Here is a 24,532-nt window from a genome sequence, read left to right on the forward strand (position 1 = left end):
CCCCATAACCCAACCTAACTTATTGGTTATTAACCCTTCATAGAATCTCTGCAGTGCAGAAGGAGGCCATTTGGCCCATCACGACTGCACTGACCCTCCGAAAGAGCACCCTACCTAGGCGCAATCCTCCACACTATCCCCGTAACCCCACCTAACCTGCACATCTTTGGACTGCGGGAGGAAACCGGAGCACCCGGAGGAAACCCACGCACACACGGGGAGAACGTGCAGACTCCGCACAGACAGTGACCCAAGCCGGGAATCGAACCTGGGACCCTGGAGCTGTGAATCAACTGTGCTAACCACTATGCTACCGTGCTGCCCATATGTGTGTCCCTCCGAATGGAGGCACGCGCAGCAAAATAATTGGGCTTTGGATTCCCTCATTGTTTCAGCTTTTCTAATTGCTTAAAAATTGCAACTTAAACTTCTTAGAACAAAAGATAGTGACCTGAGCTCCCACTAACTGCAGGAATACCCCAAATGATAAACGTAGCTGAGAAAGCCGATTGAGATCTTTGGCTGTTTCTGGAATTTGATCTGGGAATGAGCCTGGTGCAGGGCAATGGTCCAGGATGGGGTCCTCGCTGTGGTTATGTAAATCTTTCAGCAAGCTCAGTCCACACAGCAACCAGGAAATAATCAGCGTTGCTCACAACCACTCTATAGGCCGACCAGGGAAACCTTTAAGGTTTCCACACGGCTCATTTAGTTTGTCTTTTTATTTGTTCATGGGATGTGGGAGTTGCTGATAAGGCCAGTCCCAGTTTCCCACAGCAAACTGCCCTTGAGAGGGCGGTGCTGAGCTGCCTTCTTGAGCCGTCGCAGTCCATGTGGTGTAGGTGCACCCTCAGTGCTGTTAGGGAGGGCGTTCCAGGATTTTGACTCAGCCACAGTGAAGACACAGCCTAGAGTTCCTCGTAGGATGATGTGTGTGTGGGTCGGAGAAGAGCATCCAGGCGATGGTGTTCCCATGTGTCTGCTGCCCCTGTCCTTCTACAAGGTCGCGGTCACAGGTTTGCAAAGTGGTGTCAACGGACCCTGGGTGAGTGGCTGCAGTGCATCTTGTAGATGGTACACACGGCTGTTACTGTGCGTCTGTGGGGGAGGGAGTGAATGTTGTGGATGGGAGTGGTGACGAGCTTCTTGACTGTGATTGGAGCTGCACTTACCCAGGCAAGTGGAGAACATTCCATCACGCTCCCTTCTTCTGTTGTAGATGGTGGACAAACTATGGTGACTCAGGAAATGAGTTACTTAATATAGAATTCCTAGTCCTTGACCTGCTCTTGTAGCCACAGTATTTATATGGTTGGTCCAGGGTCAATGATAACCTTCACGATGGTAATGGTGGCACCATTGAATGTCAAGGGGCAATGGTTTGATTCACTCTTGTTGGAGATCTTATAGAGCTGAAAGCTTTTTATTGAGGTTTACTGCCCCCCCCCCCCCCACTTCAAGCAAGGCCCAGAGTTAATTAAACAACTTGATTTGTACAACAGTAATATCCAGTTACTTTTAAGCAGTCTGGTACCTGTGGCACACAGATATCACAAACCAAAATCCTTTGAACCAGAGACTATTTCCCCAGGTGGAAGAAACCATTACAAGGGGACATAAATTTAAGGTGAATGGTGGAAGATATAGGGGGGATGTCAGAGGTAAGTTCTTTACCCAGAGAGTAGTGGGGCATGGAATGCACTGCCTGTGGAAGTAGTTGAGTCAGAAACATTAGGGACCTTCAAGCAGCTATTGGATAGATACATGGATTACGGTAGAATAATGGAGTGTAGATTAATTTGTTCTTAAGGGCAGCACTGTCGCATTGTGGATAGCACAATTGCTTCACAGCTCCAGGGTCCCAGGTTCGATTCCGGCTTGGGTCACTGTCTGTGCGGAGTCTGCACATCCTCCCCATGTGTGCGTGGGTTTCCTCCGAGTGCTCCGGTTTCCTCCCACAGTCCAAAGATGTGCAGGTTAGGTGGATTGGCCATGATAAATTGCCCTTAGTGTCCAAAATTGCCCTTAGTGTTGGTGCATGTGTTGACCTTGGGTAGGGTGCTCTTTCCAAGAGCCGGTGCAGACTCGATGGGCCGAATGGCCTCCTTCTGCACTGTAAATTCTGTGATAATCTATGATTAACCTAGGACAAAAGTTCGGCACATCGTGGGACGAAGGTCCTGTTCTGTGCTGTATTTTTCTATGTTCTAACCACTGAGAGATCACATGTAGACTTTATGCTTGAAATAATGAGATGAAATTCACCCTCTATCCCCAAATTCACACATCAAATATTCTCAAACTGAGAAAGATTAACTCTAGTTTGGTCGGAAGTAAAGGGCCTTAATTCTGTTTGGAGATATTGTTGTTCAACCAGTTGGAAGCATGGATCCACCAGAGACACTGGTGAGCTTCCCACTGCCTCTCCTGGTGGGCACATCCTGCACAATGCGTGGAGCCAAGTGGGAAAGAATCCCAATTCCCATTGACTGGTCCTTCATAGAACATAGAACATACAGTGCAGAAGGAGGTCATTCGGCCCATCGAGTCTGCACCGACCCACTTAAGGCCTCACTTCCACCCTATCCCAATAACCCCTCCTAACCTTTTTTTGGTCACTAAGGGCAATTTATCTTTGGACTGTGGGGGGGAACCGGAGCACCCGGAGGAAACCCACGCCGACACGGGGCAAACGTGCAGACTCCGCACATCCAGTGACCAAGTGGGGAATCGAACCTGGGACCCTGGCGCTGTGAAGCCACAGTGCTATCCATCTGTGCTACCGTGCTGCCCTATGCCATCAATGAGCCAGGTGACAATAAATGAAATCAAGGTTAGCTGATCAATAATCCACAATGTGCTGGAGCACTGTGGACCTCACCAGCATAGGCATCACATTGATAACTTGCCTTTTTAAAAATAAATTTAGAGTACCCAATTCATTTTTTCCAATTAAGGGGCAATGTAGCATGACCAATCCACCTACCCTGCACATCTTTGGGTTGTGGGGGCGAAACCCACGCAAACACAGGGAGAATGTGCAAACTCCACACGGACAGTGACCCAGGGCTAGGATCGAACCTGGGACCTCGGCGCTGTGAGGCTGCAGTGCTAACCACTGCGCCACCTTGCTGCCCCTTAACTTGCCTTTTTTATTGAATGTGCGACTTTATAAGGTGATTACAACTTTGGACCAACTCTTTAGTTGAAGGTAAAAAAGAGTATTGAAGGGAGATATGTTGAAGAGGTGCATCCCATGAATATCTAAAGACTCTGTAAGATTTTCCCTGGCCAGGCTTTTGGGAGGGGTGGTGGGTGGGAGGGAGGGAGGGAAAGGAATCTCTAGATTGGACTGTACTGCTGGAATTCGGTTCTGGAATTCTCAGAAAACCAAAGGAAATGATTTTTGATGGTCACTGGACAATTATTAACTGGGTGAAATGAGACGTGGACCCAGTAGAAGCTGGGAGTAATGGTGGACCGTTTTCTCTGAAGACTGCAATTCTGCGCTGAGTGTGTTATAAAGTCTGAATGCAAAATGCGGTTTTCGTGTGTTGAAATGCTAATGTGGGCTGTATTTTCTGTCATTTAAAATATTAGTTGCTGATCGCTAATATTTAGTCAGTGTTGATTTTAGTTTTTTGTTATAGTAAAAGTCTTAAAACGTGACACCTTGTTGTGCGATTTCTTCAAGTTGGACACTGGGAATTCAAATCTCTTTTTAAAAGTCATCAGTTTTTATTGTCACCCAAGAGAAGTGGGAGTGATTGGTCAAAGAGAGGGATGACCCTCCAGGACCTTTCATGGCACTATCTGAGAGACGACGATACAAATCTGGGAACAAGCCGCCCACCTGATCTATCAATCACAGGCGGCATCTTACCTGGGGAAATCACAAGGAAGGCTAGAAATGGAGGCTGCAGACCCCAACCCACCCCCCCTTTTTTTTTCTCCAGGGGCTGGTTTAGCACAGTGGGCTAAACAGCTGCCATTAATGCAGAACAATGCCAGCAGCCAAGGTCAATTCGGCGGGCACTGGCCTCCTCGAACATGCGCCGGAATTTGGCGACTAGGGGCTTTTCACAGTAACTTCATTTGAAGCCTACTTGTGACGATAACGATTATTATTATTAAAAGCTGACCCTGTCATCCACAGAATTAACTTGGGATCAGCTATGATTCTGGCCACACAACACTGAAGTCTAGATTCTGCATACAGGCAGGCAGGCGGATTGATATACTCCCTGTTTCCCATCCTACAGACATGTTGTCCCACAGGGAAAGAGGGAAAACTGGGTTGTGGATCACAATGGACCATTGCCATTGAAAAATCTGGATGCCCCATTCTGATAACGAATAGGGGTTAGTCATCTGCTTGCGCTACTGTTTGGGAAAGAGGCAGAAAATCTAAATTTAAAGTGCGTCTAAAGCTTCGAGCAATTACATCTGTGTTCCTTTTCAATGTAAGAGATTCATTATTGGTCGATTACTGGGCATAATGTTTGCTGTGTGGTTTATTGTAGGCGGAGGATGCTGGACTCTACACCTGTCTGGCAACTAATCCAGTTGGTGAGGATCAGCTGCAATTTGTAGTGAGGATAAATGGTATGGTTATATAATTTAAACATTCTCTTTTCATGTTTTTCTCCTTGTAAATGACCTGTGCTGTCCTCAGATTTACTTTAACCTTCATTCCCGCTGCAGGCGGACATTCGGCCTGCTCCCATATGGTTGAGTGTCTGCTCTTCTCCTAACATCAGTTCCTAATATTCTGAATCGCCTCTACTCTTTACAACAGTGTTCTTCAAACTTTTTTTCCGGGGACCCATTTTTACCAACCGGCCAACCTTCGGGACCCAACCTGGCCGACCTTCGCGACCCACGCCGGCCGACCTTCACGACCCACGCCGGCCGACCTCGCGACCCAACCTGGCCGACCTTCGCGACCCACGCCGGCCGGCCTGTGCGACCCACCATTTTCTCTTACCTTGCTTGCTGCTGCCAAAAATGGAGGAAATGGTTTTGGGTCCCTTTGGCCCTCGTACACGCTCTTCCAATGGAACCTGTTGGATGAAGGGGAAGCCTTCCGGTGTCGGAAAGTATGGAGTCTCCATCTGTCCAAAGTTCTGCATTTTTTTCCTGTAAAATTTTATCAAATAAACCCCTCCCCCCCGAACTTGTAAAAAGAAAAGAAAATTAGTAAAATAAATGAACAAAATGAATAAAACCCCCCGAACTTGTAAAAAAAAATGAATAAAATAAATGAAAAATGAATAAAACCCCCCCGAACTTGTAAAAAAAAATAAAATGAATGAAATAAACGAAAAAAATAAAAATGAAATAAATAAAATAAATGAATAAAAACCATTACAAAACTTGTAAAATAAAAAGCTGCAACCGTTTTAAAAAATAGCGGCCGCACTGCGCATGCGTGCCCACTTATCGGCGCGCATGCACAATGCGACCAAAAAATTTTTCAACATGTTTGCGGCCGCTTTCAGCCAGCATTATGAAAAGCCGGCTGCTGCGCGGGGATTTGCGCGATCGGGAGCGCCACGGACAACGGCTCCGTGACCCTCCCAACACCCGCCTGCGACCCACCCGCGGGTCCCCCCCACCCCCCGACTTTGAAGAACGCTGCTTTACAATTACAGTAACATAACCAAACATTCCCGTTATTTAATAGATAACGGTCCGAATTCTCCGACCGTTGCGATTCCCTTTTCCCGCCAGCAGCGCACTCCCACCCCGGGTTTCCTGGCGTCGCGTTGTGGTCACAATGGGAAATCCCATTGACAAGCAACGGGAACATAGAATCCCGCCACCAGCGAAATGGCGCGTTGCCTGGACACGTGCCCCTGGGGATCGGAAAATCCCGCCCAACATCCAGTATTTTCCATAATAGTAGGGCCTCAATGTCAGAGGAACGGTCTGAACCTCCGTGTCAGAAACTATGCAACAAGTAGAGGCCATTTGTCCTTTAGTATCTGCTCCATCTTAAGTCTAACCCAGTTCACCCCTGTTCATCCTCACATCTCCACAGCCATTCTGCCCCATGGAGCAAATGTGTCTGTCGGTATCCCCAGTCTGGTGTTTGCATTTTGGGTTTGAGTTTGATCCGTTTCCAGTTTACTATTTGACCGCATACTCCATGTTTCAGTTGTGTTTCTGTCTGCTTGATACAGTCCCTCCACATATCATGGGCTCCAATGGCGTTCAGATGGTCACGCTATTGGCTGAGGAGCAGCTAACACTGGAATGCGAGTCTGAAGCTGACCCACCTCCCGATGTCCAGTGGTTTAAGAACAATGTCCCGTTACAAGTAAGTGTTTTTGGACAGATAACTTTAACAAGCGGACGTGGCCTTCAGCTTTCTTCCCAGTCCAAGTAGTCTACGCGCCATCGCAATATATATTCTGCACTTTTACCCTTTATAATCCAAACTCTTCTGCGTTGTTTCTTGGGTTTTTTTTTCCAGGCTAATGCTCACATCCAGAATCTGCCGGACAGTCAAATCCTGCTGATCAGTAATGTTGCGCCCGCAGACGCTGGCGAGTATCGATGCCTTGCCACCAACATTGCGGGACTGGTGACTCGCACCTTCAACGTAGTCATTCATGGTGAGCGCAGAATTGCACAAACCTCCCTCCACTGGGGGCAGTACAAAAGGTTGAGGCGATATAATAAAGCCTGAGTGGCTTCTGATAAATTAAATCGGGGAAGATATTTTCACTGGTCAGTGGGTTGGTAATAGGAGGGCATAAATTTTAAGTTTCGTTTACATTGGTCTGTTATTCTACATGTTAAACCCAGGCGTTAGTTTTGAGGTCTGATTGACTTGGTGTCTTTTGCATGTATTTCAGTGACTCCGACAATCGCAGCCAGTTCGCCATCTCTCTCGGTCTTCATCAACCAGGTTGCTTTATTGGAATGTGAAGCCCAAGGCATCCCCAAAGCAGCAATCACTTGGAGAAAGAATGGCAATTTGCTGGCTGCAGACAGCTCCAGGTACAGGCAGATAGTAGTACGTTTATGATTTATTTATTTGTTCACAGGATGTTGGCGTCACTGGCCAAGACAGCATTTATTTCTATTCCAATTCTCTTTCTGTGCCTAGTGGTGCAGTAAGGTACACTTTTGTCTATTTCCACAGCTAGTAATCTTGGAACAGGTCTCTGTCATCGGGGGCTTATAACTTGAGTGGAGCCGCATCCCATGCAGCATGGTTGACCGTAGACATAGAATTTACAGTGCAGAAGGAGGCCATTCAGTTCATCGAGTCTGCATCGGCCCTTGGAAAGAGAACCCCACAGGACCCACACCTCCACCCCATCCCCGTAACCCATCAACCCCACCCAACCCCTTTGGACACTAAGGGCAATTTAGCATGGCCAATCCACCTAACCTTCACATCTTTGGACTGTGGGAGGAAACCGGAGCACCCGGAGGAAACCCACGCAGACACGGGGAGGACGTGCAGACTCCGCACAGACGGTGACCCAAGCCGAGAATCGAACCTGAGACCCTGGAGCTGTGAAGCGACAGTGCTCCCCACTGTGCTACCGTCTCTCCTGCTCTCACCACCAGCCATTGGTGTGTCTGGAAGGATTGGAAGGTTGACATACTCAACCTGGTTGACCGCACTATGAACCCACCGTCCTTGACCATCAAGTCCTGGGGTAGGACTGGAACACGGAGCTTCTGGCTCAGAGACAATTTGCTAACCTCTGAACCACAAGACCATTCCCAGCGTTTATTGCCCCTCCCTAATTACCCTTGAGAAGGTGGTGATGAGCCGCTTCCTTGAACCGCTGCAGTCCATGTGGTGTACGTATACCTACTGTGCTGTGAGGGAGTTCCAGGTTTTTGACCCAGCGATAGCGATCGAGCAGCGATTACAGTTCCAAGACATGATGGTGTGTGGCTTGGTGGGGAACTGGCAGGTTGTGGTGCATCCACTGCACTTCTCCTTCTAGATGGTGCTGCCATTATTAACTGGTGGTGGAGGGGTTTGATTGTTTCTGGTGGTGAATGGGGTACCAATCAAACGGGCTACTTTGTCCTGGATAGCATTGAGCTTCTTGAGTGTTGTAGGAGCTGCACTCATCCAGGCAAGTGGAAATTATTCTGCCACTTGTGCCTTGAAGTAGATTCATAGAATCATAGAATTTACAGTGCAGAAGGAGGCCATTCGGCCTTGTGATCTTATATGGCCTAATCCTTATGCTCTCTAGTCAATCTTATCGCTTCTTATTTTAAGGCTGCTGGCTCTTACTGAGATACAGTTCCAGAGTGAAATGAAAGCTGTAAATCTGACAGGAAAACAGAAAGTGCCGGAAAAGCTCTGCGGGATTGGCAGCAAGTGTGGAACAAGAAGTTATATAGGATTGAAACGTTAACTTGGTTACTGTCTCCACAGATGCTGCGTTTATCCAGTTTTCATTACAGTTCCACAGTGCTAGGAGTCAGTGACCCCTCTGGTACCTCAACTGAATTGTCATCCTTTATATGTGAGCCAAGCTGCGGAGTGTTGGGAACTTGTTCAGTTTTGGAAGGAGAACATCACAGCCGACCTCAATGCTGTCTTTATCCACTAACGCGCACTTTCCATCGCCATTCATCCATGCTTTTGTTTGGAGCTGCCTTCAAAGTGACAACAACGGGAACCTTGGGCGGAATTCTCCAACCCCCCGCAGGGTCGGGGAATCGCCCAGGGCCGGCGTAAATCGCTCGCCCGGCGTGGCCGGAATTCTCCGCCACCTGGGAATCGGCGGCGGTGGAAATCACGCCCCGCCTGTCGGCTGGCCACCCGCGCTGGTCGCAAGGCCCCCCGCGGAGATTCTCCGGCCCACGATGGGCCGAAGTCCCGCCGCTGTCAGGCCTCTCCTGCCGACGCGGTTTAAACCACCTCTGGTGCCGGCAGGAGCAGGCGGCGCGAGCAGGCCCCGGGGTCCTGGGAGGGGCGCGGGGCGATCTGAACCCGGGGGGGGTGCCCACACGGTGGCCTGGCCCGCGATCGGGGCCCACCGATCGGCGGGCGGGCCTGTGCCGTGGGGGCACTCTTTTATTTCCGCCGCCGCCACGGCCTCCACCATGGCGGAGGTGGAAGAGACCTCCTCCACCGCGCATGCGCCGGGGTGACATCAGCACCTGCTGACGATCCGGCGCATGCGCGGACTCACGCCGACTGGCAAAGGCCTTTCGGCCAGTCCCGACACCGATCGGCGTGGCGCCAAAGGCCGGTGGCGCCGGTCAGTGAAGCGGGAGCCACTCCGACACGGACCTAGCCCCTAAGGTGCGAAGAATTCCGCAGCTTTGGGGAGGCTCGATGCTGGACTGGTTCTCGCCACTCCGGTACACCGGGACCCCCCCGCTCCACCGGGTAGGGGAGAATCCCGGCCCTTGTCTGTTTTTCTTCCCAATCTTCCTAGCCCAGGAATGTTGAGTTAACCTGTAGATCTCTCACTGACTGGGAATACCTAACTCGGAATATCCCGAAGATTGAGTCTCCACAGCTCAGTACTACACCACAAACACCCAATAGTCTTCATTGTGGGTGTTCTTTCCCGGAATGGCCCAAAGGATGCAGCAGTGATTCCTGAATGTATCAAAGGAGAATTGTGGGCAATGGGGCTGCATACTTCACCAGCTGGAGTGTTCTATTGGATAGGACTTTGAGTTGATAGTTACTGTAAAGGGATATTGAATTTGATCGTTGTTTTTGCTTCGTCATCTCCATCATGGTCATTTCTCTCCCTTGCCCTTTGATTGGGGATTTTTTGGATTGCCTCGCAGGTTTGACTTTCTCCCCGAGGGATCCCTACGAATCCGCTCAGTCCAGGCTTCAGATTCGGGCCGCTACCTCTGCACAGCGTCAAACGCGGTTGGCACAGATCATCATCGGATTGAGCTACAGGTCTTGGGTATGTTGACTTTAACAGCAAAGCTGCCAGGAAGCTTTTGAGCCATTGAAGGCTTCCTATAAAAGTATTGTGCGTGCTGTATCAAAATCAATAGGAGAGAGGAGAAACAAGAGCAGAGCCTCACTCCTGGCAAGGGAAAGGAAGGGACACTCAAGTTGTTAATTGTATATTAATTGTGCTTCATTGTAGTTGGGTGGCGGGTATTAAATGGGGATTCACTTATTCTCTAAAAATAGACACAGATTGAAATTGGGCTTGTTGAGTTAGGAGGCGCATACTTGTAATGTGTAATTCTGTGAATAAATGTTTATAAAAGTGTGTAAAGATTGGCTCCAATTCTATCCTTCATCAACTGGTTCTCTGGAATATAAACACAAGTGATTTGTTGAAGGGGGAGGTGGGGTGGGGGGGGGGGGGGGGGGGGGGAAGTGAATTCATTTCAGGGAAAGGTAATGACCATTGAGCAGTTTAGGGTAGTATTGTGCGAAAGAAAAAACATTTCCATTATGCATTGAAACATTTCGCTGTGGATTGCTTGCTGCTAAAAAAGATACAAGGAAAGGTTTGTCGGATAGCACCTCCTTCTCCATCCACTATGTCCAACCTCCACTTCTTCTTTCTCATGGCCTGTGGATTCTTTACCTTCCTTTGTCTTTCTGACCTCCTCCCAGCTTCCTGTGTTTAAAAACCCAGTTCAGTGAATACTTTCTAATAAACCTCAGCTTACCCTTTTAGCCTTTTCAAGTTTGTCAGTGCCCTGCACCCTCCCTCAGTTTTCCAATGATAGAAACTCCCTCAATAAACACCCTTGTCCCCATTCCTGTATGATTCTATTTAACTGTATTTCTTCCTTCCAGGTGCTCCCACCATTAGTCCCGCTCCAACTAACGTCACAGCTCTGGCAAATCTTCAAGCAGAGTTGACCTGCGAGGTTTCAGGAACCCCGAAACCCGAGGTGACCTGGAAGAAAAATGGTAAACCTCTGAACTTTGACCTGCAGCAGAACATGTACAGGTAACATTGAGGGACTGAGTGGAAAAACCTGATTGTTTGAGGGACTGGGTTAATAAAACTGTTCGAAACTTTGGTTTGGGGAACAGTTGAGTCAGTTGGACTGCCTTTTCATCCTGGGATTTATATTGAGTTTCGCCCAGATTGATGAGATAGATGTCACAATGTATCCTACGTGAGGTGGGTTGGGAGAGTCGAAGCCAGTGGTTGACAGAGTGCTCAACATGAAAATCTCACATAATTTGACAAAACCCAGCACTAGATTGATAATCTCAATCAGGGGAGTCACACACTGGGCCACGGGAATGGACATGGAACCTGATGGATTGAGAAGGAGGCCATTCAGCCTGTCGCTCCTTGAAAGGGCTGACCAATTAGCCCCACCTGTGGTTAGAATGTGGAAATCTCCACCACAGGAAGAGATTGAGGCAAAAAGTGTTGATGCTTTCAGAAGGAAATTGGATACGCCCATGAGAGAAAAAGGAGTTAGAAGGATATTCTGAAAGGCTGAGGTGAGGCTGATGTAACGTTGAGGAGACGCGTGGAGGGTTATGAACTCTAGCACAGTCAAGGTGGGTCAAATGGCCTATTTCTGTGTAGTGAGTTCTGTATAATTCTGCGACACAGAACATAGAACACTACAGCGCAGTACGGGCCCTTCGGCCCTCGATGTTGCGCCGACCTGTGAAACCATCTGAAGCCTATCTGACCCACACTATTCCATTTTCATCCATATGTCTATCCAGTGACCACTTAAATGCCCTTAAAGTTGGCGAGTCTACTACTGTTGCAGGCAGGGCGTTCCACACCCCTACTACTCTCTGAGTAAAGAACCTGCCTCTGACATCTGTCCTATATCTATTACCCCTCAATTTAAATCTATGTCCCCTCGTGTTGGTCATCACCATCCGAGGAAAAAGACTCTCACTGTCCACCCTATCTAACCCTCTGACTATCTTATATGTCTCTATTAAGTCACCTCTCAGCCTTCTCCTCTCTAACGAAAACAACCTCAAGTCCCTGAGCCTTTCCTCGTAAGACCTTCCCTCCATACCAGGCAACATCCTAGTAAATTTTGGTGCAGTTGGTGCAGTTGGAGGCGCCAATGAATGGCTGAGATGCACTGTCAGAACAGAGTAATGGGATCAGTAACCCATCCAAAACTAACCTTGTGTAAGACCTGTACAAGGTACTGCCCATATTTATTTAATGAGCTGGCAGGTTCTATGTGAAATAATATTTCCTTTTATTGGCGCCATATCTGGAATAGTTTACATTAAAACTGAAATCGCCCCCTGGGACAACTACACAAACCCAGCGAGAGTACAGCTCATAAGCCAATTTGTCTCCCATTGTCTGACTACTGGTGGCTCCCAATCGCCCCTCGCTGCAAGGCAGAATCTAGAGAAATGGATGGACTGATTACATGGAGAGGTAACTTGTAGGTTTATATAAGATTTTTGAGAGCATTAGCTCAGTAACTTCATTTGTTGTTAGACATTCAGCCCCTCTAATGGTTCAGAACCTTGGACAGATCCAGTGCTGCCTTCTCGTTCAGTCTAATTCTACCGTCACCAGCTGATGTGTTGATCATTCTCCTCCTCCAGGTTGTTGCCGTCGGGGTCACTGGCGATCCTTTCAGCCACCACTCAGGATACGGGGTTGTACGAATGTGTAGCCTCCAATGAGGCAGGTGATTCCCGCCGGCTCATCCAATTCACGGTCCACGGTGAGGCGGACTTAACCAAAGCACTATTTGCCTGGCGTGTGACAGTGAGGTTCTGTGGTGGGTGACGGGGTGCAGTGTTAAGAATAGGTCAGAGACTGGGTGAAGGAAACAGGATCAAAGGATCGAGGAAACAAGGTTGGATTAAGTCTCGTATAAAGGACACACCAATGCAGTTTGGTCGCAAGTCATATTTCCACGTTGCGATTTTTCCATCTGTCCATGAAATGCAGAATGGTATCTCTTTCTGTATGAAGAAATCTTTGGCATTGCTCACGATGAATCAGAAGGATTCTCATGTGGATGCTTTTGTGTCTGCGTGTCCTCATCTGTCAATGGATTGATGTCTATATTCTGTGTTCTCTGTTTCTCTCTCTCCCTGTTTTATTCTCATTTGTTTTGTTCCAGGCCATGTATCTTTCATTGAGATCATCTGTCTCTCGGCGCGCTGACATTTCCTCCCATCTGATTTTTCTGCAGCCATCTGTCTTTCCTCTGATGCCTTTAGCAGATCTGTCCACGCTCTGCATATCTGCTTTGTCTCCGGCCTCTCGGGTACATCTGCGCTCTTGCATGTTTCCTCTTGTACTTTGTCCCGTTGACTCCTGTGCCCCTGTTCCAGTTTCTGCAAAGGCCTGGACCTGTCTTCTGTGCCGGTGATGTTTGTGTTCCAAATGCCTGGAACAAAGACAAAAGAGAAATAAAGAAATGGGAGGGCGGTGGTCATGTTTAAGGGCTGTTTAGCACACTGGGCTAAATCGCTGGCTTTGAAAGCAGACCAAGGCAGGCCAGCAGCACGGTTCGATTCCCGTAACAGACTCCCTGAACAGGCGCCGGAATGTGGCGACTAGGGGCTTTTCACAGTAACTTCATTGAAGCCTACTCGTGACAATAAGCGATTTTCATTTCATGTGGACAGACGAAGCAAAGACGGAGCAAGGTGGGAATATGCAAGAGGCCCTGTGGAGGGTAAGGATAGAATGAGATTTGAAATTTGAGACCAGAGGCGACAGGCTGGGCCGAGGTTTACAAACACTGGGAGGAAATACTCCTGAACGTATCATCTGACATTCCACTTTCGCCCAGTCACAAACACGGGGGGGGGGGGCGATTTTAAGCCCCCACTCACCGTCCATGGGATCGACGGGGCGGGTGGAAAATCCCATGAGAATCGGGAAGCGCGATTTTCTCGCTGGAGAGGTCGGGTTACCTGATGTTCCCCGCTCCTCGCTGCCGACGTCACACGGAACTGGAATCTGTGGACTGAAGAATGATTGAAATTGAAACTGGAGCCTGTGCAGTAGGAGAGTAGGGCGGGAGTGAGGGTGGGAGAGCCTTCGGAAATAAAGTGGAAATTAAAATAAAAGGCGATTAAAATTGTTTTTAAATCTTGTCTGAGGAAATAAAAAATGACTTGGAAAGACTGGGCCAGCCAGTGAGTTGGAAGTGGAATGGAGTTTTTGCAGGACACACAGTGGTCCATCTACTCAACAAACCGTGTCCATTTGAACGTTGTTCTACAGCAAACAGTCTACAGAGTCTACTTCAATAGACTATTTCAGAAAACAGTCTACAAAGTCAGTTTAAAAGACGTCTCGGCAAATCAGTGGAAAAAGATCTCAACTGAAACTATAACAGTTCTCCTGATACAATCAGGATGATTTCTCCGGCAAAGTGCTTTGCGTGGAGGATTGTTGCATATTCCCAATTGTGGCTGGAATTTTCCAGCGGGTTATGCTGGCGAGACCTTCGAGTCCCATCGACGGCGCACCCCCGCCGCAGGTTCCTGGCATCGAGGGGTGCATTCAACGGGAAATGCCGTTGACAATAGCAGGATGAGAAGATCTCGCCGCCGGCCAATGGTGGGTGGCCTCATGTGACGGGATGCGTGGGAAATGAAATGAAAATGAAAATCGCTTATTGTCACGAGTAGGCTTCAATTAAGTTGCTGTGAAAAGCCCCTAGTCGCCACATTCCGCCGCCTGTCAGGGATGCTGGTACGGGAATCAAACCGTGCTGCTGGCCTGCTTGGCCTGCTTTAATAGCCAGCGATTTAGCCAAGTGAGCTAAACCAGCCCCTGTCCTATGTGCTTCAAATCAATTCCAGTCACTTTGGGCAGTGCCATCTCCCGGTGTAATTGGTGGAGGAAATTACCCAATCATCTGCATTCTGGCCAGGATCAGTGAGGTCACTATGGGGAGGAATGAAAATAGAATCATAGAATCCCTACAGTGCAGAAGGAGGCCATTTGGCCCATCAAGCCTGTGCCGATCCTTCGAAAGAGCTCCCTACTTAGGCCCAATCCCCTCTCTAGTCTTGTATTTTCACCCAACCTTTGGGCATTAAGGGGCAATTTAGCGTGGCCAGTCGATCCAATCTGCACATCTGTGCACTGTGGGAGGAAACCAGAGCGCCCGGAGGAAACCCAGGCAGACACGGGGAGAGCGTGCAGACTCCACACAGACTGTCACCCGAGACCGGAATCGAACCCGGGTCCCTGGTGCTGTGGGGCAGCAGTGCTAACCACTGTGCCACCCTGAGTGAAACATCAAATGGGGGTCTGGCCTGGGTGGCACTGACCGCAGTGCTAACAGTGGTGGGAGGACTGAATGGCAGGCATGACAATATGATCTGTTAAAAATAATCAAAGTCAATGGTACTACAAATATCACACTTTAACCGTGATCTTTACTGTAATTTACAAAAGTGTGACTAAATCATTGCAACAAGAAGTAGCTGCAACAAACAAGAATTCTCGAACGTTTTTTGTTTCATAGAATTCATAGAATTTACAGTGCAGAAGGAGGCCATTTGGCCCATCGAGTCTGCACCGGCTCTTGGAAAGAGCACCCTACCCAAGGTCAACACCTCCACCCTATCCCCATAACCCAGTAACCCCACCCAACACTAAGGGCAATTTATCATGGCCAATCCACCTAACCTGCACATCTTTGGACTGTGGGAGGAAACCGGAGCACCCGGAGGAAACCCACGCACACACGGGGAGGATGTGCAGACTCTGCACAGACAGTGACCCAAGCCGGAATCGAACCTGGGACCCTGGAGCTGTGAAGCAATTGTGCTATCCACAAGGCTACCGTGCTGCTTTCGTGAGTGAATTACTGAAAAATATGTAATTTACGGTTCCGTAACCTCAGTATTGAGTTCGCACTGCTGGCACACGGTGCCAGGGACCTGGGTTCGATTCCGACCTCGGGTGACTGTCTGTGTGGAGTTTGTACGTTCTCCCCATGTCTGCGTGGGTTTCCTCCGGGTGCTCCGGTTTCCTGCTACATTCCACAGATGTGCCGGTTAGGTGGGGTTACGGGGATAGGGTGGGGGATTGTGCCTGGGTAGGGTGCTCTTTCGGAGGGTCAGTGCAGTCGTGCTGGGCCGAATGGTCTCCTTCTGCACTGTAGACATTCTATGAAGGGTTAATAATCAAATTGCCTTTTATCATCGAGCAAAAAGCTTTCCAATATAAACAGGATACCTGTGAAGTGCCACAGAAGAAAGGAAAGGTTTATTGTCCAAATGTTTTATCTCCCGGAAAAGGTTTTGCAAGGAAATAAATGACAAAATCGACCATGGATGACTTCAGTAACTAGTTTTATAAAGACAGACCGGAGGTGGGGGGGGGGGGGGGGGGGGGGGGGGGGGGGGGGTCTAAATAGGTTATTTTCAAAGGATCCAGGAGAAAGTACTCATGATGTGTGGCCAGGTCATATGATTTTAAAAAAAATATTTTTATTCTCCATTTTCTCCCAAATTTACACCCACCAACAATAAACAATAATCAGTAGCAAATATGTCAATCCCCATATCAATAACAACGATCCCAACCTCCCACCAAACCCCAAACATTAGCCCCCATGTTAACGTAAACAAATGACAAAAGGAATCAGGGATCACCCACAGTCACCATGAACACCCATCGCCCCCCCCTCCCCCCAACCCTCCCACCCACCCACCCCAACTAATGTTCGATGTTATCCAGTTCTTGAAAATGCATGATGAATAATGCCCATGTATTGTAGAACCCCTCCATCCTTCCCCTCAGTTCAAACGTAACCTTCTCAAGAATCAAGAATTCCAGCAGGTCCCCCCGCCACGCCAGGGCACAGGGTGGAGAGGCTGCTCTCCATCCCAGCAGGATCCGCCTTTGGGCGATCAACGAGGCGAAGGCTACAACATCTGCCTCTGCACCCGTTTCCAATCCCGGCTGGTCCGACACCCTGAATATGGCCCACGTCCAGTTTCACGCGCACCACTTTAGAGATTACCCTAAAAACCTCCTTCCAGTAATCCCCCAGCTTTGGACAGGACCAAAACATATAAATGTGATTTGCGCACCCCCCACCCCCCCTGCAACGTTCACACACATCTTTTACCCCCTCATCCTCGCCCTTGTGAGGTGTGCTCTATATACCACCTTCAGCTGTATCAGCCCCAACCTCGCGCACGAGCACCTCACACCAGAACCCCTCCTCCATACCCTCTCCCAACTCTTCCTCCCACTTTGCTTTGATCCCGTCCATTGGTGCCTTCTCCTCTTCCAAAATAGCTCCGTAAACCGCCGACACTACCCAGGTCATGTGATTTTGATGGTAGACAAACCAATGTTCATGAAGCAGCATCGTTTTTTTGAAACAGTTAGAAGGCTCAGGATGGAGAAGCTGAGAAGCCACCCACTGTGCACAGTTACGGTTGGTCACCCCTGTTCCATTCACTTAAAGTGTGGCCCGTAAGCTCCATCATCAGGTGTCCAGCACTTGCTTGAAGCATTTCAATGTGACCCCAAGAAGGGAGGATGTTGACCAACAGTCCTTCCACTCCAGGAGTTGAGTGCAAAGGTCAAGGCTGATGTTCCATCCAGTGCAGCATTGACGAAGTGTTGCATTGCCGGAGGAGGTGCCGTCTCTCAGATGAGCTGCTGAACCGAGTCCCTCCCTGCCTACTCTCTCAGCTGATTCTGGAAGGTCCTGTCGCTCTATTTGAAGACGAATGAGGAGGTTCTCTCCCGGGGTCCTGACCAAAAGATTTAACCTTCAATCAACATCTCAAAAATAGGTCACCTGGTCATGATTACATTGCTGTGTGTGGGATCTTGCTGTGCACAAATGTTCCCTCCATCCCAGCAGTGACTGCACTTCGGAAGTATTTCATTGTTTGTACCGTGGTTTGAGACATCCGGCGGTTGTGAAAAATGCAATATAAATGCAAGTTTTTTTGTTAAGGCTGAACCCCTCTTGTTTTAAACATTGTTGTTTATTTGCACCCCAGTCCCCCCATCGATTGCTGATGACTCTCCGGATGTTACTGTCACTAAAATGTCCTCGGTCATGCTGACGTGTCATGTGACTGGAATCCCAGAGCCTGCAGTGAGCTGGATGAAGGATGGCGCTCGGATGGGGAACCGAGGGCCAGGGTATAAAATACTGCCAACAGGTTTGTGCAAGATTGACGCTTTTATGCTTATATTGACGTGAGTTACCGATCGACTTATTCTGGTTTATCTTTGTCTTCCGGTAAGTCGTTTGATACCTTCTCCCTTTGGGGACCTGTCTCAAGCTCACTCGTGGCCCAGTGAGCTTTCAACTGCGTGCAAACCATGTTCGAATCTTGCTCTGTGCTGAATGAGCTAATGTCAGTCACAGCGGGAACAGGTGGTATCTCTAACCTAGGCCTTCATGACTATTCTGGAACTGGGCAGGCCTGTTCTGAGCCACCGATTAAGCCATTCTGTGATCGCCCGTCAACCCTGATGATCGATGGCGACCGCTTTGGAAGAACTGCCACATAAACAAAATGGGTTCCGCGCAGAGGTTCTCACAGCCCAATCCCAAGGAGCAAACCTTCCTCACCGGCAGTGGGCCCTCGTCAACCACTTCCCAGTCAGTCGCGGTCGATGCAGCCACCTTCCTCATCCCGGGCTTGCTCCTAACCAGAGACCCTGGGGACTATCATCGAACTCTACCCTCGGATGAAATTCCCAGTTGGACTTGGCGCTGTGACACCGGAAGCTTTGGCCTGGATAGCTGGCTTGGATATTAATATTCAATTTGTTTCCATGGCTGCTACCTGGCAAGAGAAGCTTAGAAAATGGAAAATCAGCCAGGATTCTCTCCTCCAGATCACAATCCAGTGACCCATTTTCCGGGTGTGGATAGACCAGATGAAGATGAGGGTTAGACTAGGTTGTGGACCCCTCCCGATCCCCACCCCCTCCCTCCCCCGACACCAGTGGAGTAATATTCACTGTCGTCTGGTTCCCATATGAGAGTCAGGAATCAGCCCCTCTGCAGGAGGGTGGGAGGGCTGAGTGATTGTAGAGGCGGAGGAATACACGGCTCTGTTCAGTGAAAGGGGGATTTTTCACTCCAGCCTGATGCCAGCACTGGGGAGGGGGGTGGGGGAAGAGATTAGATTTTCTAATTCAGCCATCATCTGAATGTACCCTGGCAAGCAGCCAAATGGCCTGTTTGCGACACGTATCTGGTTATGGGAATTTGGGAAATCGGCCAGCGATCCACTGGGAAAATGGTCTTTATTGCAGGAGGATTGGAGTACAAGAATAACAAGTGCATTTGTTTGGTGAGATCACATCTGCAGCACTGTGTCGGTCTCCACATTTAGGAAAGGATATAACTGCATTGGGGGCAGTACAGCAGAGGCTCACTAACTTGGTCCATGGAATGAGGGGGTTGTCCTGTGATGAGAGGTTGCGCAAATTGGACTTCTAGGATGCGATTGAACTAAATGGGAACAAAGTCCCATTGCGAGGGCGTTTATCCGAGTGGTTCCCGGCGCTTGCTCAGAGACACTCTGCTATTTAACACGCCCCCAGTTAGACAGGGGGCCTCAGGAGGGGAAGGTGTGGCCCAAGCTGCACAAAGCCCTGTTTGTACACTGAGGGGCTGTGCTTGCTGGGACTCCTCAGTACAGAGAGAGATCGGGACGCCATTTTTAAATGGCGTCCCAGTAACCCCCAATGCAACCCCTGACCCCACTCCTCCCAAGCCCATGCCCCTTATGATGGCATTCCCCCCACCCACCCTCCCCCTTTCCCCCCACTTCCCCCCTCCCACTTCCCTCCTCCCACTCCCTCCCCTCCCTCTCCCTCTCCCCCTCCCTCCTCCCCCCTTGGCATGCTACTTTTCAGGCGCAATGTGGCTGTTCGATCGCACCCATACTCTCTGGAGTTTGAGTTCGATCTCATTCGAACCTACAAAATTAGGAAGGGGATTGACAGGGTGGATGCTGAGAGATTGCTTCCATTGGTCGGGTAATCTAAAACACGGGGACACAATATCGGGAAGAGGGGCTGATCATTTAGGACTGAGGTAGAACATAGAACTTAGAACAGTATAGCACAGAACAGGCCCTTCGGCCCTCGATGTTGTGCCAAGCATTGTCTGAAACCAAGATCAAGCTATCCAACTCCCTGTCATTCTGGTGTGCTCCATGAGCCTATCCAATAACCGCTTGAAAGTTCCTAAGGTGTCGGAATCCACTATCACAGCAGGCAGTCCATTCCACACTCTAACCACTCGCTGAGTAAAGAACCTACCTCGGACATCCCCCCTATATCTCCCACCCCGAACCTTATAGTTATGCCCCCTTGTAACAGCTCCATCCACCCGAGGAAATAGTCTCTGAACGTCCACTCTATCTATCCCTCTCACCATCTTATAAACCTCTATTAAGTCGCCCCTCATCCTCCTCCGCTCCAAAGAGAAAAGCCCTAGCTGCCTCAACCGTTCCTCATAAGACCTATCCTGCAAACCAGGCAGCATCCTGGTAAATCTCCTTTGCACCTTTTCCAATACTTCCACATCCTTCCTATAGTGAGGTGACCAGACTGCACACAATACTCCAAATGTAGTCTCACCAGGGTCCTGTACAGTTGCAGCATAACCCCACGGCTCTTAAACTCAAGCCCCCTGTTAATAAACACTAACACACTATAGGCTTTCTTCACGGGATGAGGAGAAATTTCTTCACTCAAAGGTTGTGAATCATTTAAGGCGGGAATCGGCAGATTTTTGGTCTATTCGGGAATTAAGGGATTACAGGGAGCAGGTGGGAAAATGAAGTGTGAAGCCCAAAAGCAGCCATGGTGGTGTTGAATGGTGGAGCAGGCTCGATGGGCCACATCATCCACTCCTGCTCCTCTTATTGTGCTCTTGCAAATGGCCCCTGGGGTAGGGGGGTGACAGGAACTGATCTCGTGGGGAGGCAAAAACGGACCCACTGGTGAGCCACAGAGGTTTCTAAAATGCTCCTGCGAACCCCCACAGGAATCCCCTGTAGAATCATTCTGGGCCTTTCCTGGAGGGCTCAGCAACAGTCCTGTTGGGGGCCGTTGGTAAAGCCCTCAAGTGTTCATTTGTACTCGCAAGTTGCGAACAGGTCTCCTGCCACAAGCGTGGGAGCCTGCGTTGCTGATGGGAGCAAAGGTGTGTCGGCAGGCTTGAGGCCTGAAGCAGGCCTCAGCTGAAGCCGGGTGAATCCTGGGTGGTTGTGGTTTGGGATAGGTGCTGCCGTCTTTTCAACTGCCAGCCGCCCGTTTTCCAAGGCAAGAAATGTGCAGCTCTAGGAGTTGATGCCGATGATTTCTCTCGCGGGGTTTTCCCTCCAGTGTGCCAGTTCTCAGGAATAATTTCCAATCTTTATGCATCCACAGGAAATCTGGAAATCACCGACGCAGCCCTGAGCCATGCTGGCAGCTATATATGTACAGCCCGCAATGTGGTGGGGACTTCACGTAGACATGTCACACTCAAAGTGCAAGGTACAGAAACACCGAGGTTCCCATTCTTGCCCGATCTTTACACCTCGCCGGAAGATATTTAACCCTGACAGAAATGAATGACACATTTAAAGATAATTCCGTGATTAAAGGAGAAGTGCATTCACCTGAATTGTCAACGTGTGCTTCCCCCAGTTTCCAAATTGTTACTGACTGGGAGCAGCCATTTTGTACCAAATCTTATATCGGCCGGGATTCTCCAATATTGGGGCTACGTCCCCACGCCCGTCAGAAAACGGGCGCGAATCGCCCTGAACTTTTCTCGAGAAAGTCCGGGGTGATTCTCCGTTTTTAAGGGGGCTTGCAGGGCCCGGAGTGCTCCACACAGCTCCAGCTGCCGATACGGGCACTGCACTTCCAACCGCGGGTCCGCGTATGTGCGCGGTGGCTGCCTGCTGCGCTGGCCCTGCGCGACATGGCAGACCCACACAGCGGCCCAACGCCGAAGAAGTAGGCACCCCCCCCGCACAGATCGCGCGCGCCAGCCGATCGTTGCCCACGATTGTGGGCCTGGCTATCATAGATGGCCCCCCCTCCCCCGATGAAGGATCCCCCCCCTCCATCCCCCACCAGGACGGCCACCGCAGCCGCGACTCTGAGCTCCCGCCGGGTGGAACCATGGTAGAACCACGCCGGCGGGATCTCGGCTGGTCGTCCGCGGGGGGCCTCTTTCAACGGCCGCCGACCGGCGCCACGGGTCTGAGGCCCCATTCTCCGCCCCTGCGCCGGGTGCGATCGCGGCGAGAAGGCTCGGAGAATCTCGGCCACCCTCGAACATAATTAATGACGATCTCCTTTGGGGGATTGTAACTAATGGGAACAGACTGATTCGATCACTCTCCGGAGTGGAGTTTTTCACACTGCTTTATATATAAAGCTATTTGGACTGTTGATGGGTAAATGTCTCCTCTTTCTTCCCCTGTGTTCTTTTACACATCTGCCTCAATTTTGATGTTCGAGTATTATTATGATTGTTTAAGCACAGCCACAACTTGCGTTTACGCAGGCAGTCCTCAGACTTACGACACAATTTTGTCGGTATTCATTCCTTCCCCCCTCCATGGCGCGTTCCGTAGTGGCGGGATCCGGCTCACAGTGGCTAGCGGCTGGGTTGTCTGGCCTCCATTGTCAACGGGGTTTCCCGTTGGGCGCACCTCTTACCGCCGTGAAACCCGCAGCGGGGGTGCGCCATCGCCAGGACGGTAAGATCCCTCCAATGTGAACGGCCAGAAAATCCCACCCTTGGTTCCTGAAAAGCGTGTTGTAAGTCGAAACGTAGTAGTTGGGGGACCGGTTTTCCCAGGGGAATAATGGTACAAATGGGGGGTTGGTTCCTGAACCACGGTCGAAAATCATACATGGGGTGCCCGGCAACGTTCTCGCCCTGTAAGTCGCTGAGGTCACTGTTGATGCCTGCACGCCTCAGCACAAGTTCCTCGGTTAGTGAGGGGAATATAATGAAGCCATTTGATCACTCTCAGTTACCAGTTTAACCTTGAATTATGTGAGCGCATATTAAATGCAACATAAGCATATCGGCATTAAAAACACGGTGATAGTGCCAGAAAAATGTAACAGTATAAAAAGTTCCTTTCCAACCCAATAATGATGGTTCGGCCTGCCCAGTTATACAGATGGGTGGCGCATTATGTCAATGTACAGGTCTGAACGCGCTGGCGTGGCATTGTAAAGTCGTAACTCGAATGGCGTAAGTTGAGGGCTGACTGTGCAGTATCTTTCTCTTGCTCACGTCCAGGATTTTAATCACATCACCATTGGCTGCTCTGCTCGAAATTCCCTCCTAAAACCTCTCCTCCTTTAAGATGCTCCTTGTTCATCTTCCCTGATACCTGTGTGAGGGGCTCGGTGTTCAGTTTTATTTGATAACACTCCTGTGAAATGTCACGGAATGTTTACTGTGTGAACATTGCTACGCGAATGCAAGTTGTTGTTGGCACCTCACCGGGCACCCTCGCAGGAGCATTATCCAACAAAGTTTCAAATTGAACCTCGCTAGGCCAGATTAGAAAAGGGGACTAAAAGCTCGGTTAATGAGGTTGGATTTAAGGAAAATCTTAGTGGAGGAGGGGGAGAGAGGTGGAGAGGTTCAAGAAAGGAAACTTGAGACAATTGATGTCACAAATAGATTTAATTGAAGCTTCTGTGTGACCAGTGAGCCGATTCCTGGAGCTGGATTTCGAGACTCTGCCTGGGCAAGGAACAGAGGCAGGCTGGCGCTGGCTTGCATGCCGGTTCCCGGGACCTTCCTGCTGCTGGACACTTTTCTCGGGAGTCGGGATGGGATGTGGAAGGTCTACCATCCCCATCCTGTGGCAGATAGCAGCTGATCCAGGCCGCGAATGGCCGTTTAAGACAAATTAAAGGAGGGCAACTGGGATTGTCCACGAGGCCTCCAGGTTCCCACAGGTGGCGTGAGATGGTTTATATGCCGGAGTGGGCCTGAGGCAGCATACTGGGGGACTAGCACTCTAGGCAGGCTTAGAGGCCCTTTCTGCCTGGGTTCAGATGCAGGTCGCCTCTCGAGCGATTTCCCTGAATACTCCTGCAACGCCTTCCCCCTCAATCCCGCAAAAGTGGTGGCGTGGTTTCAAATGTTAAAACTTGGAGAGAGGCGGCCTCTATTTTAAAACACCCTCTCCTTGACTTACCTCCCCTTGCAACTTGTCATGTCTTTCAAGCTGGAGTTCTCTCATTGGCCATCCAGCTTCAAGAGCCCACCCCCCACTGTCCGCAATTGGACAGTGAGCCCGCCTCGCTGGCCACTAATCTGTCCCCTCCCCTCCCGGGGAAAATGACATTGGGTGACTCCTTCCCAAAGGGTTCAGGCTTCTGACCTCCATTTGAACGATTCCTGGAGCTGGATTTCGAGACTCTGCCTGGGCAAGGAACAGAGGCAGGCTGGTGCTGGCTTGCATGCCGGTTCCAGGGCAGCACGGTGGCGCAGTGGGTTAGCCCTGCTGCCTCACGGCGCCGAGGTCCCAGGTTCGATCCCGGCTCTGGGTCACTGTCCGTGTGGAGTTTGCACATTCTCCCCGTGT

At 49.8% G+C, this 24,532-nt stretch overlaps 1 protein-coding gene across 1 annotated transcript in view; it reads left to right on the forward strand.

Moving 5' to 3' along the window:
• The window catches only part of LOC119955579 (hemicentin-1-like), a 291,695-nt gene that overhangs the window by 176,773 nt on the left and 90,390 nt on the right, over window positions 1-24,532 (forward strand). Inside the window, 9 exon segments of the mRNA XM_038781912.1 lie at window positions 4,524-4,605; window positions 6,186-6,322; window positions 6,479-6,620; window positions 6,864-7,008; window positions 9,796-9,923; window positions 10,781-10,937; window positions 12,542-12,663; window positions 17,945-18,109; window positions 21,348-21,455. Coding sequence (XP_038637840.1) covers window positions 4,524-4,605; window positions 6,186-6,322; window positions 6,479-6,620; window positions 6,864-7,008; window positions 9,796-9,923; window positions 10,781-10,937; window positions 12,542-12,663; window positions 17,945-18,109; window positions 21,348-21,455 — 1,186 coding nt within the window.

Source organism: Scyliorhinus canicula, chromosome 21 (assembly GCF_902713615.1).
Source record: "Scyliorhinus canicula chromosome 21, sScyCan1.1, whole genome shotgun sequence".
Classification (NCBI taxonomy): Eukaryota; Metazoa; Chordata; class Chondrichthyes; order Carcharhiniformes; family Scyliorhinidae; genus Scyliorhinus; species Scyliorhinus canicula.